Raw genomic sequence first — 18,289 nt, forward strand, 5'->3', positions numbered from 1 at the left:
GATATTCTGACCAAACCTCTCGACTCAAATCGTTTTGATATTCTCAGGTCTGCTCTGGGAATTTGCAGGATTGACAAATAAAGTAGTAGGTCATTCAGAGGGGAGTGAAGGTTTAATCAAACGGGTCAGTCTTATGGCTTGACTTCCTTTTAAAACTCCTCTCTATTTTGTTAAGTGGATTCTATAACTTAACATATCTTAAAGATCCTAATCCCTTTTCAATTTTCAAATTTCCTTGGGTTCCGTTGCCTTCCTAAAAAGAAGCTGTACCGTTGTGTCAATCACATCGCGTCTACATGATATTTGACTAGCCGCATTGATTAGGGTTCATCACCCTTAAGACCATTTGTTACCAGGACATTCTTGATAGAAGACAAATATCTACGAGTATCTCTGCATTCTGCTCTTTCTCTCTGCATCTCTGCATTCCTTGATTTCATCTTCTCCTCTCATAAAATCTCAAATGGCGAATGCTGTAAGAAATATCATCATCAAACTCGGAAGCAAGACACATTCTCCAGAGGTGGCCTTTAAGAATATTCAGACATTATTGCAGTTTGCTATGAAGAAGAAACTCAAGCTTGACCCTCTTCTTCGCGTTGAGATTTTGGTAACTGTGATGTCGAACTACCCAGAGTTTTATGCTGAATGGTCTGAAGACGATGCAACTGAACTGCTGATGATGGTTTCTGAAGCAAGTGATGAGGTTTCTCCAGTTTCTATTCCAGAACCCTCGGATGGAAATCGGGCCGGGGCATTCCTCCGACATTTTGCACAACGAGCCCTAGAATCTGCCGAGGACTCTCGACGGCGAGCAGAGTCGCAGCCCCTGTACCCCCAAGCTGCTCAAGATGAGACAAGACACAGACTGGACATCCTCCGAAACAGGTCAAACAATTCTGATTCTCCAATTGAAATTTCACCGGATAAACCTGATGATTTTGTGTCTAATGCTACTCCGTCTTGTGTGCCTGTTAACACTAAAAATTTATCTGCTTTAAACTCTGAGAAACCCCTTATACCTGTTGATCCTTCATTTCTGCCTTTGACTGAGCCTGATTATGTGAAAAATGATGTCTTGCATGTGTCTGATGAGAAAGAAAAATCATTTGATGAGCCCAATAATCCGAGTATGGTTGTATTTTCTATTAATAATATTGCTCTGCCTCCTGCTGAGATTGCCTCCTCCTGATGAGACTCCACAAAATTCAAAATACGAGAGGTTACTAATCTGCTTGGTGGCTCTTCTGCTCAATTATCTGATTCCAGTCACTCTGTGTCTCCTGTACACTCCCCATCCAAGGAGACAAGAATATCGAAGGGAAAGAATATACCTGTCAAGGTAGTGGTTGAATCTGGTGATGACACAGCAGATACAGATCAACCTGAGAAGAAAAGGAAGTCGAGTGAGCCTGTGAAAACTAAAACCAATCCTCCTATTCAACAAGTGTTTAAGACCTTAAGGTCTTCTGTTAAGCAAAAGAGTTCTGTTGCTGCTCAAACTACTGTTGTTCCACCATCTTCTTCTAGAAAAGGGAAGCCAGCTCTCATACCAGAGGAAGGAGTGTTACTCCTGAAGTTCAAGCTACTGAGACCTCTGACTTGTCCATCTACAGACCTCAGTTCGTTTCTCCTACTGCTCAAGCCAAGTGGTCTACCATGGTACGAAGAGATCTGATTGTTCAAAGATGTGTGGATGAAAATCATATGAGTTCTGTCTGTGATGTTCTGCCGTTGCTGAAAGAAGTCGGCCTGCTAAAGTCTGTTTCTGCCATCTGTCCTTATTCAAAGTTGCTCACCTACAAATTTTATTGTAATCTCAATGATGAGGTGGATAATTTGTCTGGAGTGCGACCAATGCAGAATTTCATTCGTGGGAAGTGGTATGTGTTTGGCCCTGATGTAATTAACGAGTACTATGGCCTGCAAGGAGTCCAAGAGGACGCTATCTCTGACTGGGATGTAGTGGCCAAGATTATAACTGGTGGCCAAGATGACAAATGGCCCACTGGAGATAAGGATACTTTGCCTAGCTCGCAGCTTACCTCCAAATATGTGATACTTCATCGTCTTGCATTGCACAACTGGCTTCCTTCAGCTCACTTCCACACTGTTGGCAAGCAATTGGCCAGTCTCCTATTCAGAATTGAAACGAAGATGACTATTGATCTGGGGGCATGGATATATTATCACATTCTCACTCTGATCCATCCGAGAGAACAAAACGTACGGCTGCCCTTCCCAAATTTGATCTATGGTATTCTTACATCTCAGGGACTTGAGCCTATGGAAAGTGAGGTGATCAGTCCGACCCTTTTCTACACAGTTGATCGACGACTTTTATCTGGAGATCATATCTGTGATGTTACGCAAATGAATGTCCCTTCCAATTCTGAGGCTGATACAGTGGTGGATGACTCTCCGCATGCACGAGATCTTCAACTCTCCATCCAATTGAAGGCAAGAGTTTCTGAACTTGAGACAGTCCATGGCATAATAGCAAAACAGCTAACAGGGGCTCGGACGGAATTAGCCACTGTTCTTCTTCGATTAAGCCTGACTGAGGCCACTGCTGCTGATCCAGTGAAGTCTGAGAGTGAGACTCCCTCCAATGCTTGACATGGCTTTGGCTCTCCTTTAGCAAAAAGGGGGAGTATGTCTTCAGGGGGAGTTGGTCTCAGGGGGAGCTGTTTGTGTTTGGAGTTGTTTGTGTACCTTCTGGCCCTGGCTGGGCGTTTGTGTGTTTGTGATGGCATCTGGTTGAAAAATGTTTTTCTTGACCTTGTTTTTGATCCAGCATGATGTGTATGTTGTGTTTCTATCTCTTCTTTGTAATCGAATATTGGGTCTGTGTTTGTTTTGGATAATCCTATCTTAGCCTTTTTGTAGTATTATATGTTTTTTTAAGTAATCGACTTGTTTTGCCAAATAATAGCCAAATGGGGAGTTTGTTAGTGTTTTATTTGCTCAAAAAACCCCAACCTATAATTGGCAATATTATTATGGCATACTAAGATAGGATTAGCTTAGTGTCAATTTTGTTCTACAAAGGACTGATCAATTAGACACAACAACAGAGCGACTGACACTGAAGATATGTTTTAGGAAGCTGATTTCTATAAGGTTGTACGCGGTATGAGAAGACAAGTTTGGAAAGAAGATCAGCGTATATATTCTGGAAAGGTATGGACCGAATTTCAAGATTACATTCTTCAAATATAGTCCTACCTTCTACAATCAAAGATATCTGTGGAGAGTGTTTATTGATGGAACTATAAATTACTCTTATTTGACGAGAATTAGGGTTACCCCTTTTGAGAGAGAAGAAACACTCCACTTGAGTTTATGAGATCTTATCTTTGATTCGACTGCACCTTCTCAACACAATATGTGTATGGTGATTATGATGATGAACATGAGAAGGATTCCTGCTGCTTAAAGGAAAGGACACTACGATCACACAGTTGTGGGAACAACTGAACACAGCGTCATTGAAGTGGACTGCATCAGAGTTGGCTCTCCAAGTGAAGGGATTTCCTTGGACTTCTGGATGCGTGGCTCTCCACCTTCAACAATTCACTAAACCTGTGTAGACTGGGTACGTACCTTGTGTGGGGCACTTGGGTGAGATTGTTATGTCTATACCTTTGTACATCCGATTATAATTTAGTGCATTGGACGCCTATGTGATCGTCCCCCAAACGTAGATACACACTGTATCGAACTGGGTAAACATCTTGTGTGTTGATGCGTGTCGTTATCTCTTTCTTTTATCTTTACCAAGATCTATCTTACTGACTGACCTCATCAACAAATTAGTCAGTCGATTTCATCAGTATATTAATCCGGTAATCTTTACTAAGAATGAGGAAATGCAAAATAACAAACAACACACAATAAACAATAGTTAAAAACTGTTGTCTTATATAGAAAAGACAACGGTTAAAAACCGTTGTCTATGCCTATGACTTAAACAACTCCGGTTTCTACAAGACCCTATAGACAACGGTAACAAAATCGTTGTCTTTTCAAGAAAAGACAATGCTTAAAAACCGTTGTCTATGTGCGTGACTTTTTACAACACCGGGTTCAACAGCACTCAATAGACAACGGATTCAAAACCGTTGTCTTTTTTAGAAAAGACAACGGTTAAAAACCGTTGTCGATGTTCGTGACTTTTAACAACACCGGTTTCAACAATAATCAATAGACAACAGTTTTGAAACCGTTGTCTATGTGCGTGACTTTTAACAACACCAGTTTCAACAACACTTAATAGAAACGTTGTTGTTTCTAGAAAAGACAACGGTTAAAAACCGTTGTCTATGCGCGAGACTCACAACAACATCGGCTTCAACAACAGAAATTTTACCCCTACGACAACGGGGAAAAATCGTTGTGTGTATGCATTTTTCTTGTAGTGGTGTCTCACTTGTTTTTTTTATATTTGGCTACATAGCTTTTAGCACATATCAATGGAGTAATAAAATTCTTTTATTTCCACAGGCAGTTAGTTGAAGGAAATTAATGGCTTTACAAACCCACCCACAATGCTCCATATAAAATATTTATTCTAATTAAGAGCAACCTCAACCGAATTGGTTATACATACAATTGGCTTGGTAACTATAAGATTTTTAAATTGACTTCCTCTGGTAGCTGTCTATAATCATTTTCAGTTTGATCCGAATTGTTCTGTGTTGGATAAAATCACACGTCCAAGGCGACTATCGACTTTCCGGCGTGTATATATTTTCTATTGGTCTTGTTTGATTTGAACCTCAAAAGACTCCTATTATGTGGACTCACATTCTCTTCTTAATCTTCTCCTAATATTTATTCCCATATTTAAATTCATGATGTTGACATTTTTGTGAGACTCACATAATGAATATCTCTTATCAGTTGTAGTAGAGAGACCCTATGCTATATAATTTAACTTCCCTGTAAAAGTTCTTGTATATATAATGGTGCAAATTCCCTTCATTTTCCATTGTTGGACATAGTGCTTCCTAGACTTTTCACCTTTATTTTCCAACCCAAATGAGTCTACTTTGAGAATCAATTTTTTATTAATCCATAATCCATAATCCATTTTGAGCGTACAATATATCGATCTCTTTGTCTCACTATGAAGAACCCGAATCCACTCTGTCCCGACCCAAATCAGAAGTTGACCCCACATATATTTGTACAACAAAACAACCACTTAAAATGTCATTTCACTTTATTTTTCCAACACAATCATGCCTAGAAAATATCTACTTTGGGATCAGTCTCAGCCAAGTTGGTTGAACAATTAATTTGGTCATCACAAAGTTTCAAATTTTACTCTTTGTAAGAGCTATCTATTGACATTCTCAATTTAAACTAATCAGCTATGAGCAACCTAAGTTGGTTTGATAGTTTAGCTCATTGTAGTCCTGTAACACCCCCAAAACTAGACATAAATTAAGGCATTCAAACATAGGAAATATTATAAAGTCAAACCATCAATATACAAAAACTGCGGAAGCTAAACATAAGTGTAAAGGGGATGTCATGTCACATCTAGGCCATTAACCTAGATGCAGAAGCTAAAATAAGGTTAACTACAAATCCAGAGTTATCATTATCCAAAATGGTTCATAGGCTGGAACATCTAGAACTAGAAAGGTAAGCTAGTCTAAGCCGGCCTTCATCTAACGCGTTCTCGTGTCACTAATTGCACCTGAAAACATAAGGAAGGTTAAACAACCGTTAGGGATAATGCTAAGCAACCCAACTCCAACGCGTTGAAATACATATTCATATACTTTATAGATAAAAAACATTTTGAGACTTGGAATACATAGATATATCACTAAGCAACACTAGCTTTAATTTATAAATAATGAGGAATAGAAGCAATAATCGACTCATCGAGGGATACACTCGACAATACAAAATCAATACACAAGAATGTCAAAAAAATCAACCCAACAAGACAATGATAATAGAATAAGGATCCCAAGCATGATAGGGTAATCATAATCATCAACAAGGTGGTTCTCATCATGTTACATCATCAATCACCGACAAGGTTCCAAACCCTCAAGGGACATAGCCAAACCAAGTCATTCACCACAGAGTCATCGCAACGACTTGTTACCATAGTGGATCAGTGTGGTGGGCTATAGTGCAAATAGTTAGATTAGATATCCGCGGGGTAACAAACCCGATTCATAGATTCCGCGGGTCAGAAGAGACCCGATTAGGGATGTGCGGGGTCACCGGACCCGATTATGGTTCGCGGGGTCACAAGGACCCATGGAGACAGTCCTAAATCCTTAAGTGTATACAACCAAATTGGGTTCTCCAATCCCCAATAAGTAGAAATAGTCCCGACAACCTGGTAAAGGCTCCCTCAGAGTTGTCCCTAACTATCATCCCGAATCAAATAGAACTACTACACTGTCCACCTATACCAACTCAATCACAACATCAAGGTTCCACACACAAGGAATCATAAGAGGCAATGCAAAGGAATAGATTCCACAAAAAGGTATTTGACATTAGATAAGCTCAACAATAGCTCAATCAAAGAATCATCAAGATAGGCACCACGAAGATACAAGCTTAGAACGATAATCCAAACTCAATGGATTCAAGAATGTGAAACGAGAAAGACATTCCAAAGGCAACACAACGATATCAAATGATTCCAACCAAAGATCACGACGAATAGGTATGCTCAAGTTACCAATTCAATCAAGAAGTAAGCGAAGGTTATCACAAGGAAACCATACTACCATAAAGGAAAAAGATGCTAATACACAACCAAAGAGTAATAACAAGTATACATACGAACATCATCAACTTCATCGAATAATCCAACGAATATCAATATTGGATATTAATTAAGATTCAAGACTCCAAATCCTAACCATTAGGTTTATAATACACCGCTCTACACTTACGGGACATCATTAAATACATACAAATACACAATGAAACAATAAAATGGAGGCCAACCAACATCGTACCAGTGGGAGGTTCCAACGGGTGGAAAAGTACTCGTTGAAATTCCACACCGTACCTGTAACACCCTGTGTTACGACCCCAAAAACCAATTAATCACTTAACCAATTATCCAAAGAAAGAATTAAATTACAATAATTAATTAGGAAAAGGCTCACCATAGTCCGTGGGCTCTCATCTCTAAAAACCCAACCCCTAGTCCTAAAAGGAATAGAGTTAGCAAGCCTATAGTAATTGGGCACTAATTAGGACTCTTAGATATATAAATAGGGGACATAGGAGGCACCTAGAACCCCCACCACAATAATCTCTCACCACACAAGGAATTCCAAGAATTCCCCTAGGAGAAATCAAGAAAGAAGAAAGACTTAGAGAAAGACCCTTCATAGCCAAGGAAATCAACTAAGGCTAAGAGGTAACCCATGTCTCAACAAAACCTATTTTCTTAGCTATGATCTCCCTCTTAGGCCTCCCTCTATATTCTCGTGTCTTGATGTATTCTCTTATGATAATTGTGTTATGATCTTGGTGATTGATGAGATGATTTATATGCTTTCTTGATAATCTTGGTGATCTTGATGTTGAAAAGAAGTTCTTGATTTTGATATGATGATTCTTGCCGAATCTTGATATTTCTTGATGCTAAAGATGAAATATGTTGTTGATGATTTGGGTGGGATTAGAGTCCTGGGTTGGATTGGGAATTTGTATTGTGATGTTCTCGATTAATATTGGGTGGGAATTCGCATGATTGGGTGTTGATTATGTTTAGAAAGCATGATAGGATATGTGTTGTATGCTTCTTGCTTTTGATCCGTTAATTGTCTACGTGTTGTCATCAATTGCGTTTAAAGGTGTCTAAGCATGGTTTCGGGTTCCACAAAGGTTCCCGGGGCGTTATTTGTAAAAAAAGAGCCAGTGGGGGGTAGGTGGGGGTAGGGGACCCGCCACCTACCTGCGGCCAGAATGGACGTCGCCGGCAGCGGGCAGCCGGCTGACAGGCGACTTCCCGCCGGGCACCCGCTGCCCGGAAATTTTGTCGCCGGCGGGTGACCCTTCACCCACCGGCTACCCGCTGGAAATAGTCCCACTTCGGGATCCCGGCTTCCCCGTTTGATGTTCCCCCGACCCCCGTGGTGTCCCAACGGACTCCGTCTATCGTGCCTATGTCTAGTTTGATGTTTCGGGTGCCATTCGTAGGATGAATGAGTTTTATATATTACATGCTAGTTGAATTGGTATCCCGTTGGCCTAGGTGTAAGTGTTAGGAATATATTGTATAAGTTTTGATGAGCCAAATGTATTTTGTAGACCCCAATTTTATTTTATTTGAGTCAGTTCTGGTTCACAAAGTATAGTGCACCACTGCCATGAAGCCTACATGAAGTCTACGTGAAAGCAGTTTGAAGGAAGAATAAATGAAAACGAGAACATAGCTTAAAACATTTATGAAACATCAAGTCACCAAAGGTTGAGATGGACGAGATGGTAGAAGACTTGTTGAAGCATGCTTAATGTGAGATGATCCACAGTTCAATTCTCATTTGAAGCAATTTTGGTGTAAAGATGAATTGCTATCGTGAAGTAGCAATCTCAGGAGATGATGTCATCATGATAGTAATATCAGGAATTTTTATCGTGATAGTTGAGAATTATCGGATGATGACGTCACGACTATCGGGTAATGACATCAAAATGTGATAAAGCTAGTAGAGAACACGTGGAAGAGATAAGTCAAAAGAATTTAAGTCTTGGATTTTATTAATTGCATACCTTGTTGAGATGGAAGAAGCCTTGCCAAGCAAATCAAATGGTCTACAGTTTGATTCCCACTCAAAGCAATTTTACGAATTTATGATATTGGTTCATGATATACAATGGAACGTGATACATGGTCCATGATACAAGGTGGAACATGATAGCTAGCCCATGATATGAAATGGAACATGATATATATGGTCCATGATACAAGGTGGAACATGATAGCTAGCTCATGATATGAAATGGAACATGATATATATGGTCCATGATACAAGGTGGAACATGATATACAGTCCATGATACAAGGTGGAACATGATATACAATTGGGACATGACTTCATCAAAAGGAGCATTGACATCATGATAGAATTAGACAGAAACATTATTTTGAAGCTCTGTTTCTGCAGAAGAAATCGAAGGAGCTCGAAGAAGAAGCTGATATACGAAGGAGATCTTTTTTATACTCAAGCAAGAATCAGCAGACAAATTATTTGATCAACTTGGCACATCAGATCAATAATTCAACAAAAGTCATGCCAGAGAAATTCAAATTTGGAGGCTACCCATGCCAAGGAAAAAGCTTTGTCAGATTAAAGAGGAGCAACGGTAAATTTATTTAAATCTTCTGACAGACGGCGAAATGATTTTTGCAGACCAATATGGCAAAATTAATTGATCAACTACATTTCAAATTGGACGATCGAGATCGAAAGTTGATCAACGGGCAAATAGCTTTCTTTGGCTATAAATGCCCGAGCAGACTTGAAGACAAGTACGACTTGCACAAATTGAAGACGGCTGAAAAACAATGAGAAAAGCAAGCAATATTCAAATCAGCCAAGAAGCAATATATTGAGCTATACACGATTAAATTCAAGTCTGAGTGAGAGAAATCTTTGTATTTCCTTGTAAATCTTCTACTGAGTGTAGAAAAGGGGTAGAGTAACTAGGGAGAGTGAAAAACCCAGTTGGAGTGTAGCTTTGTGCGTAGCACTCAGTTGTAACGGGCAGAGTAACAAGGGGAGCTTGTGAAAACCCGGTGAGAGCGTAGCTTTGTGCGTAGTTCTCGTGGTGTAATAGTACAGCTTGGTGCGAAGTACTCGGGAAGGCGGAGTAACAAGAGGAGCTTGCGAAAAACCTTGGTGGAGTGTAGCTTTGTACGAAGCACTCGGAGAAGTGTCGTTTGGCACTTATTCACTATTGTATCTGGGTGATCGAAGAATAGTGAATTTCCTCCTTGAAGTGAAAGGAGAAGAGTGGACTAGGAGGATTACACCACCTCTGAACCACTATAAATCTCTCTCTCTATTTACTTACTGCTCATACACATTTCGTGCATGCTTATATTATCTGTGAACTAACCCGTTACGGTTTATTGCGTATCTTTATCTGTCTGGGTTTGATAGTTCCCTCGTTTGCATGCAAGTGAAATTTTATATACATCATCCTACATCTATATCAAGTGTTTCTAACGTGATGCATGTATAAAATCTCTCTTGAGCACGACACAATTTAAAGCATAACACTTTGCATTTACAATTCTGCTGTGCACACTCTAAGTTGTTATACTTGTTTATGCTTGTTACTTAGAGTTGAAGTTACAAAGTGTTGTTTGCAGAAGAAGTTCGAAAAAGTTAGAGAAGTCTATTCACCCCCCCTCTAGACTTCTCGCCACCCTTTCGGGACCAACAAGTGGTATCAGAGCAGTTATCTATTTGAGTCAATTTTGACTGCTAGGCAGATCTCGAAAACTTCACTATGAAGAGAGATATGGTTTTTGCTCAAAATTTGCTTTTCTCACTTGATAAATTTGATGATTGGAAAATACGTATGCAGGTGCACTTATCTACTTTAAATGATGAAATGTGGGAAGTCATCACAAATGGTCCTATCCAAATTATGGAAGCTAATACTGCTACCCCACGAGATCCAAATGCTCCACGATATATTCCAAAGCCAAAAATGGAGTGGACAAAAGAAGATAGAAGACGAAATAACTTGGACAATATTGCCAAGGACATTTTGTTCAAAACGGTCGATGACACCATATTCCCAAAGATTCGAAAGTGCACCACGGCAAAAGAAATATGGGATACTCTCATTAGTATCGGTGAAGGCGACGAACAAGAAAAAGACAACAAACTAACCATTGCCATGAAAAGGTTCAAAGATTTCAAAATGCTACCGAACGAAAGCATCACCGACATGGAAGCTCGATTGATCAAAATACTTGGAGAAATCACGGATCTGGGAAAGACCATCACCCATAAGGAAATATCGCTCAAAGTGTTACGCGGACTACCTACAAATTGGGATATGAAGGTGACCGCAATGCCCGATCATAGAGATCTAAGGACATTATCTACGGATAAACTCTTTAGTGATCTAAAGGCGTATGAGTTCGAGATGAAGACACGAAATGAAGAAGAACGTGATGAACGAACATCCGCACTGATGGCCGAACAACCTTCTACATCAAGGTCAGTAGTAAATAATGATTTTTTATCTGACGAACAATTCTCCTTATTTGTTAGGAAATTCAAGAAGTTCATGCGAAAGAACAAAGGATCACCACAAGGAAATTCTTTTCGAGAAAATAGAAGATCAAGAAGGGAACCGGTCGAAGATAACACAAATCTGTGTTACAATTGTAGAAAGCCTGGACATTTTATGGCCGAATGTCCACATCCCAAGGTGAAAAAAAATTCGAATACTTCTAACTCTCCACAGGTTGAGTACAAGTCGAAAGAAAAGAAATTCAAAAAGGACAAACGGAAGGCACTAATAAGCGATCCGTTAGAAGCAAGCGAATCCGAAGAATCATCCAGTGACGAGAGTGATTCATCACAAGAAGATACGGCGCTACTATGTCTAGTGGGCAAAACATCCGAACATGAGGAATGCTATATGGCGCGCGAAACCGACGAAGAGGTATCTTCTAGTTCTTTTAGTTCTTTTAGTTCTGTTGATACTTCTTTTGAGACTCAAAAATCTTTTCAAAGTCTTATGAAAGATTGTCAAAAGGTCTTGGCCACTCATACTCAAATCAAAGAGCGCAATAATACGTTAATTCTTGAAAAGGAAGAAATGTCACAAAAATTACAAAATGCTATAAATGAAATGAGTAATTTGAAAGCCGAAAATGTTCGACTTCAAGAAGAGTGCAAAGCTCGAGAGGTTCGAGAACATAACTTTCGGGAAGTAATCGCATCATTTACGCATTCATCCAAAATAATGGATAAAATGGTAAACATGCAAAAACCCGCTAGAGATAAAGCCGGACTAGGCTACGATCCATCATGTTCTAAAACCCCTCAAAAGTTGGCCAATTCTACTACTACTTTAATTAATAAAGTTCCAGTGGTAAAATTTGTAAAAAGTCAACACAGCACAATGAGACAAGGAGTTGGAAACAAAATTAATGCCCAGAAAATTGTTGCAAGGCCGAATCAACACAGTGATATCTTGGCAAGACAACAAAATTTTAAAAGGCAAAAATTTGAATCTCAAAGGAGAACCAACGAGTCTAGTGCAACAAAACCTCATAGGAATATGGGAAGAATTCCGAGAATTGGGGCTGGGAGATTATATCCCTCAGAAGAAGATTGGTCGCTTGAAATCAAACCATGGACCAAGTCCAGATTTGCTCTATTTCATAGAATCAAGCAACTATCAGCTTCCCAACCCGCACCGAATCATTATTCGAAAGTGCGTTATGAGTATAAAGTTTTTAATGGTTACAAATCACCTACTCTTGGATCAATGGGATCTAGGTGGATTTGGATGCCAAAAATTACTAACACAGAAGGACCCAAACAAGTCTGGGTACCTAAAACAAATTAATCTTTTTCGCAGGAAATTTGGCATTTCGATAGCGGATGCTCTCGACATATGACCGGCAATAAAGATAGTCTAGTTGAGTTCAAAAGTATCGAAGGACCAAAAGTACTTTTCGGTGGAAACGATCGATATGGAATGACAAAAGGAACCGGCGCAATTGTGAAAAATGGTCTACGAATTGATGACGTATCTTATGTCGAAGGATTAAAATTTAACTTGTTTAGTACAAGTCAATTTTACGACAAAGGATATCTCGTAGAATTCTACAAAGGCAAATGTCAAGTCAAAGACGAATCCACGAAAGAAGTCGTACTCGCCGGATCAAGAAAGAAAAACATGTATGTTGTAGATTGGAGTACAACAAAAGATTATGTATGCTTGATGGCAAATAATTCGAATGAAGCTAGTTGGGAATGGCACAGAAGGCTAAATCATTTGAATTTCAAAACAATCAACAAGCTTGCCAAAAAGAAGTTAGTCGAAGGACTACCCAATATTGTGTTCAAGAAAGATCAATTATGTGACGCATGCCAAAAAGGAAAACAAATCAAAGCATCATTCAAAGCCAAAGCTCAAGAATCAACATCAAGACCCTTAAGTCTACTGCACATGGATTTATTTGGTCCAGTAGACCCAGTAAGTATAAGTGGTAAGAAATATACTTTGGTTGTTGTTGATGATTTTTCTAGGTACACGTGGACAATATTCATCAAGAAAAAGGATGAAGTCTTATCAAAGTTGCCAGAGTTATTAAAGCTGCTACAAGTCGAAAAAGATATGAAGATTGCAACAATTCGAACTGATCGAGGAACAGAGTTCGTGAACAGAGTAATTCAATCTTACTGCAATTCACAAGGAATTTTACATCAATTATCTGCCGCACGGACGCCGCAACAAAATGGTGTAGCTGAAAGAAGAAATCGAACACTGAAGGAAGCCGCACGAGTCATGATATCAGCCGTCGGACTACCAAAGAGATTTTGGGCAGAAGCAATCAATACGGCGTGTTATACTCAAAATCGAAGTCTAATCCACAAGTCTTATAACAAAACACCATATGAATTATGGAAAGAGAGAAAACCCAATCTCACCTACTTTCATACATTTGGTTCTAAATGTTTTGTACTTGTTAATGGAAAGTCCCAATTAAAGACTTTTGACGAGCGGGAAAACGAAGGAACATTCTTAGGATATTCATCCACCAGCAAGGCATATAGAATATTCAACAAATCAACCATGGTGGTAGAAGAATCGATTCACGTTGTGTTTGATGAAAATCACAACAAAAAGGGCAAAGATAGTAAAGGTAATCGTGATTCAATTATTTCTAACGATATGTTGGAAGACAATGTGTTGCAGGAAGTAGAAGAATCAAGTGATATGGGTATTCACCAAATTGAGGCAATATCCTATGTGACACCCGAAATATCACGCACAACCGAAATTGCACCCAGAATTCAAGAAGAAGGAATTCCAGTAGATGAACCCGAAGATTCACCCGAGGAATCACAACAAGCATTCCAACAAGAAGGAAACTCAGAGAATCCAACAAGTTTCCAACCAAATCGAAAATGGCTAAGAAGTCACACACATGACTTAGTCATTGGAAATCCAAGTGACGGAGTAAAGACGCGATCATCTACTAGGAACCAACAACATGATGCAATGTTCTCATGCTTTCTATCACAACTGGAGCCAAAAGAAATTGACGAAGTATTAGCTGATCCAAGTTGGATAGATGCCATGCAAGAGGAATTAGATCAATTCAAGCGCAACGACGTATGGAAACTTGTTCCAAGACCAACGCACCAAAATGTAATTGGCACTAAATGGGTCTTTAGGAACAAAGCAAACGAAGACGGCATCATTGTTAGGAATAAAGCAAGATTAGTTGCAAAGGGGTATTCACAAGAAGAAGGCATTGATTTTGATGAGACATTCGCCCCTGTCGCACAACTCGAAGCAATCCGAATATTCCTAGCATACGCAGCGCACAAGAATTTCATCGTATATCAAATGGAAGTAAAGAGCGCATTTCTTAATGGCTTACTTGAAGAAGAAGTTTACGTCGAACAACCACCCGGTTTTAAGGTAAAAGACGTTGGTGATCAAGTCTACAAATTAAAGAAGGCATTGTATGGGTTAAAACAAGCTCCGCGAGCTTGGTACGACACCTTGTCAATGTTCTTAATTAGTTGTGGATTCACCAAAGGTCTAGTCGATAAAACCCTCTTTAGAATTCAAGAAAATAATCACATTTTATTAGTACAAATTTATGTTGATGATATTATCTTTGGAAGTACTGATAAATCTTTATGTGAGAAATTTTCTAAGCTCATGCAGAATAGGTTCGAGATGAGTATGATGGGAGAATTAAATTACTTTTTGGGACTGCAAGTCAAGCAACTTGAAGAAGGAATTTTCATAAATCAAGCCAAGTACACAAGAGATATTATCAAGAAATTTGGCATAGATGGAAAATCCTCAGTCAAAATTCCCATGAGTACATCTCAAAAATTGGATAAAGATGATGAAGGCAAAGACGTTTATCAAACGATGTATCGAGGGATGATTAGATCGTTACTATACATAACCGCAAGCAGACCAGACATATCCTACTCGGTTGGCATATGTGCAAGATTCCAATCAAAGCCCAAAGAAAGTCATCTGATTGCAACCAAGAAGATAATTCGATATCTCAAAGGAACAATCAATGTGGGATTATGGTATCCCAAAGAAGGAGATTTTACACTAACTGGTTATTCAGATGCAGATTTTGCAGGGTGTAAAATAGACCGAAAAAGTACCTCAGGGACATGCCAGTTCTTAGGGGGAAGATTGGTCTCTTGGTTCAGCAAGAAACAAAACTCCATAGCTACGAGCACTGCCGAGGCCGAATATATTGCAGCTGGGAGTTGTTGTGCACAAATTTTGTGGATGAAGCAACAATTGTTGGATTATGGGATTAAATGCGAAAATGTCAGTATTTTATGTGATAATACTAGCGCAATTGCAATAACCCAAAATCCTGTGCTCCACTCGCGAACCAAACACATCGACGTCCGACATCACTACATACGAGACCACGTCGAGAAGAAAGATTTGAAGATTGATCATGTTCCCACAGAAAATCAAATTGCTGACATTCTCACAAAACCATTGTGTGAATCTCATTTTGCAACTCTAAGGCACGAATTGGGAATGCTCGAAATGAGCTAAGCATTTCGAAACCTTTAAATTCGAAAAACTTGTGTACGTGATTTGCATGAAATTTGTTACCTATGTGTTCAACGTGATTTAATTTAATTAATGTGTTACAATTTATTTGTGTACATGTTAGTAATTTTATCTTACAAACTTAGGTACGTAGAAATTGGTTATTTGTTTTTTAATTGCTAAAAGGGATATTAAAGTTAGGGGGAATGCATCATGATAGTAGAGAGATTATATGACTTAGGGGGAATGTACTGATAAGCTATGCTAAAAGTTTATAATAGTGCATGCAAATTGATTTGTCAGTCTGAATGGTCATCAGCTTTAATTTTAATTTTCACCTGCTTAAGTCAATCTGATGAAATTTCTTAGAAATGTATCTAGCATCAATTTTGATCTTATCTGTTTAAATTAATTTTATTGGTCGATCAATTTTATTTCTCAGATTTATCAGATATTAAAATTAAATTGTTAGCATGAACAGATTTATTGCACTAACAATTTTGTGTCGAAGAAATTTTTGCTCCATGAACATCTACAGGTGGCAGCCAATTAAAGCTTAATTTTTGGCGCTATGTACCCACAAATGGAGTATTAAAATCTGAGTTGGCAAATTTAAATCAGTGAAAGTTCGAAGTTGCCCTCAATTGTTCTACAATCTCTATCTATCCACTAAAGGGCAAGATGGTAATTTTGCAAAGGCATTTAATTTGCCTCCAACAAGAAGAAGGGGAAGAAAGAAGACCATCTCCTTCTTCCTCCCTCCCTCTCGCCGGCGCACGCATGCAAGAAGAAGAAAAAGCTTAAAAATCTCTCAAATCAAACCTACCCATCCCAAATTTCCCACAAAAATCCATTCTACACCCAAACACCCATTACCCACCCTCACCATTGTCCTTGAAACCTCTCACAACCAAAAACCCATTTCCTTCTACCCATTTTTTTCTGACTGCCGAAGCCCCTACCCGAAACCCATCTCAAAATTCCCTAATTTTTGTCCTATCAAGATGGAAGGAGCTCAAAACCCAATTGGAGCAGAAGGATCGAGGAAACTCACTCGGGTGATTCGAGGGATGATCATGGACCTTGAGGACTACAACAAGTTCATCCAAAACCAAGACTTGGGGGTAAAAATCTTAACCTCTCTTGAAAGTAGTGGGTTATTGAAATTTTGCTCTTTCAAGTATGATTGTTTCTATTTGAATGAAGTAGTAGAATTTTATAGACACGCATTTGGCGAACATGGTGTTATATGATGTGAGAACTCATTTTGCATTGGAGGAAAAATTGTTGAAAGTTGAAGATCACGGCTTTGATTTAAATGATTTTTGGAGTGAAATTAGACACGAAACCGCACAAGTCGAGACGTGTACTAATGGCTTTAAGGTTATGTTGAAGCATGAATATGGAATGCTACTTGATATAGTGCATAAAACAATTGAGTGCAAATATTCTAGTAGGAATTATTTTACAAAGAAGAATTTGCCTTTGATGCATGCCATTGTGAATGTTGTTGCCGTAGATTGGGGACGGTTTATATATGGCCGAATAGATGATCAAATTGGGCTAGCAAAACCATTGGTGTATGGATGGTTTCCTAATGACATTGGATATGGTTTTGTTGTTGGGGAGTTGTTGAAGTTGAAAGGTGTTGCCCTATCCAAGCCAAAACCAATAGAAAACAAAAATTACCTATTTCGAATCCCAATCCCGGTTGATCCTTCCTTAGCCAATATTCGAAAACGAAAACCGATAAATGCATCAACCCTTTCCTTAGCCAAAAAGCCTCCTTCTAACCGAACTACTAGTCACGGGGAATCCAATACCCATGGGAGAAGTAGTGATGATGCTTGTAGCCATCAATTTGTTAACATACCCATACCCGTAACCCACACCCCAAACCCGAATGAAGAAGAGAGAATTCCAAGTAAAGTTGGGAGTGTAGATGACATTCCAACTTATGGGGCAAGTAGTAAGTTGTTGAAGGAGTATGAAAGTGTGAAAGTTTGGAGGAATTGGAGACTAAGTGATCACAAATCAGTTGCTACAACAATAGGACCGGATACTCTAGAATTGGAGGAGTTTGCTCTACAATGGATTGGAACAAGAAATCTTGCTACCGCGACTAGGCTTTCGGTGATTAATGAGTGCTTTGTTAAGAAAGTTGCCATTAGTCGGGGCAAGGAAGTGGCTCAAGAGGTTCCCGAAGATGCCGTTGAGACTATAGATGGTTTTGCTCGTGATGATATTGCCCGAGCATTGGTCATTTCTAGAGAAGAAGTGCACGGCACACATGGGGAAGCATCACATTTGAAGGAGACCGAAGGTGGAAGCTTGCAAGAATTGGACCCATTTCCTTCGAATATTGGGGATGATAATCTTAGCTTTGATGCTATTTCACCCCACACGGCTACGGATGTGACGAATTCGGTGAATGAAAATTTGGAAGCAAATGTTGGTGATGAAAACCGAATGG

The 18,289-nt window shown here is 39.1% G+C and overlaps 1 protein-coding gene across 1 annotated transcript; it reads left to right on the forward strand.

Annotated features, from left to right (window-relative positions):
• Nucleotides 1–463: 463 nt before the first annotated feature.
• Nucleotides 464–2,619, forward strand: LOC109189824. The gene is made up of 3 exons (XM_019340453.1): nucleotides 464–1,086; nucleotides 1,270–1,566; nucleotides 1,617–2,619. The coding sequence occupies exons 1-3, from the start codon at nucleotides 464–466 to the stop codon at nucleotides 2,617–2,619; spliced, it is 1,923 nt and encodes a 640-aa protein (XP_019195998.1).
• Nucleotides 2,620–18,289: the final 15,670 nt, after the last annotated feature.

This window comes from Ipomoea nil, unplaced genomic scaffold (assembly GCF_001879475.1).
Source record: "Ipomoea nil cultivar Tokyo-kokei standard unplaced genomic scaffold, Asagao_1.1 scaffold1564, whole genome shotgun sequence".
In the NCBI taxonomy this organism is placed as follows: domain Eukaryota; kingdom Viridiplantae; phylum Streptophyta; class Magnoliopsida; order Solanales; family Convolvulaceae; genus Ipomoea; species Ipomoea nil.

Bases quoted from the DNA above. Each gene is read 5' to 3' on its own strand.
- LOC109189824 (XM_019340453.1), top strand. From the start codon at position 464: ATGGCGAATGCTGTAAGAAATATCATCATCAAACTCGGAAGCAAGACA. The intron at 1,087-1,269 runs GTCTGATGAGAA...ATCTGATTCCAG, and splicing joins AAAAATGATGTCTTGCATGT to TCACTCTGTGTCTCCTGTAC. The intron at 1,567-1,616 runs GTTACTCCTGAA...GTCCATCTACAG, and splicing joins CTCATACCAGAGGAAGGAGT to ACCTCAGTTCGTTTCTCCTA.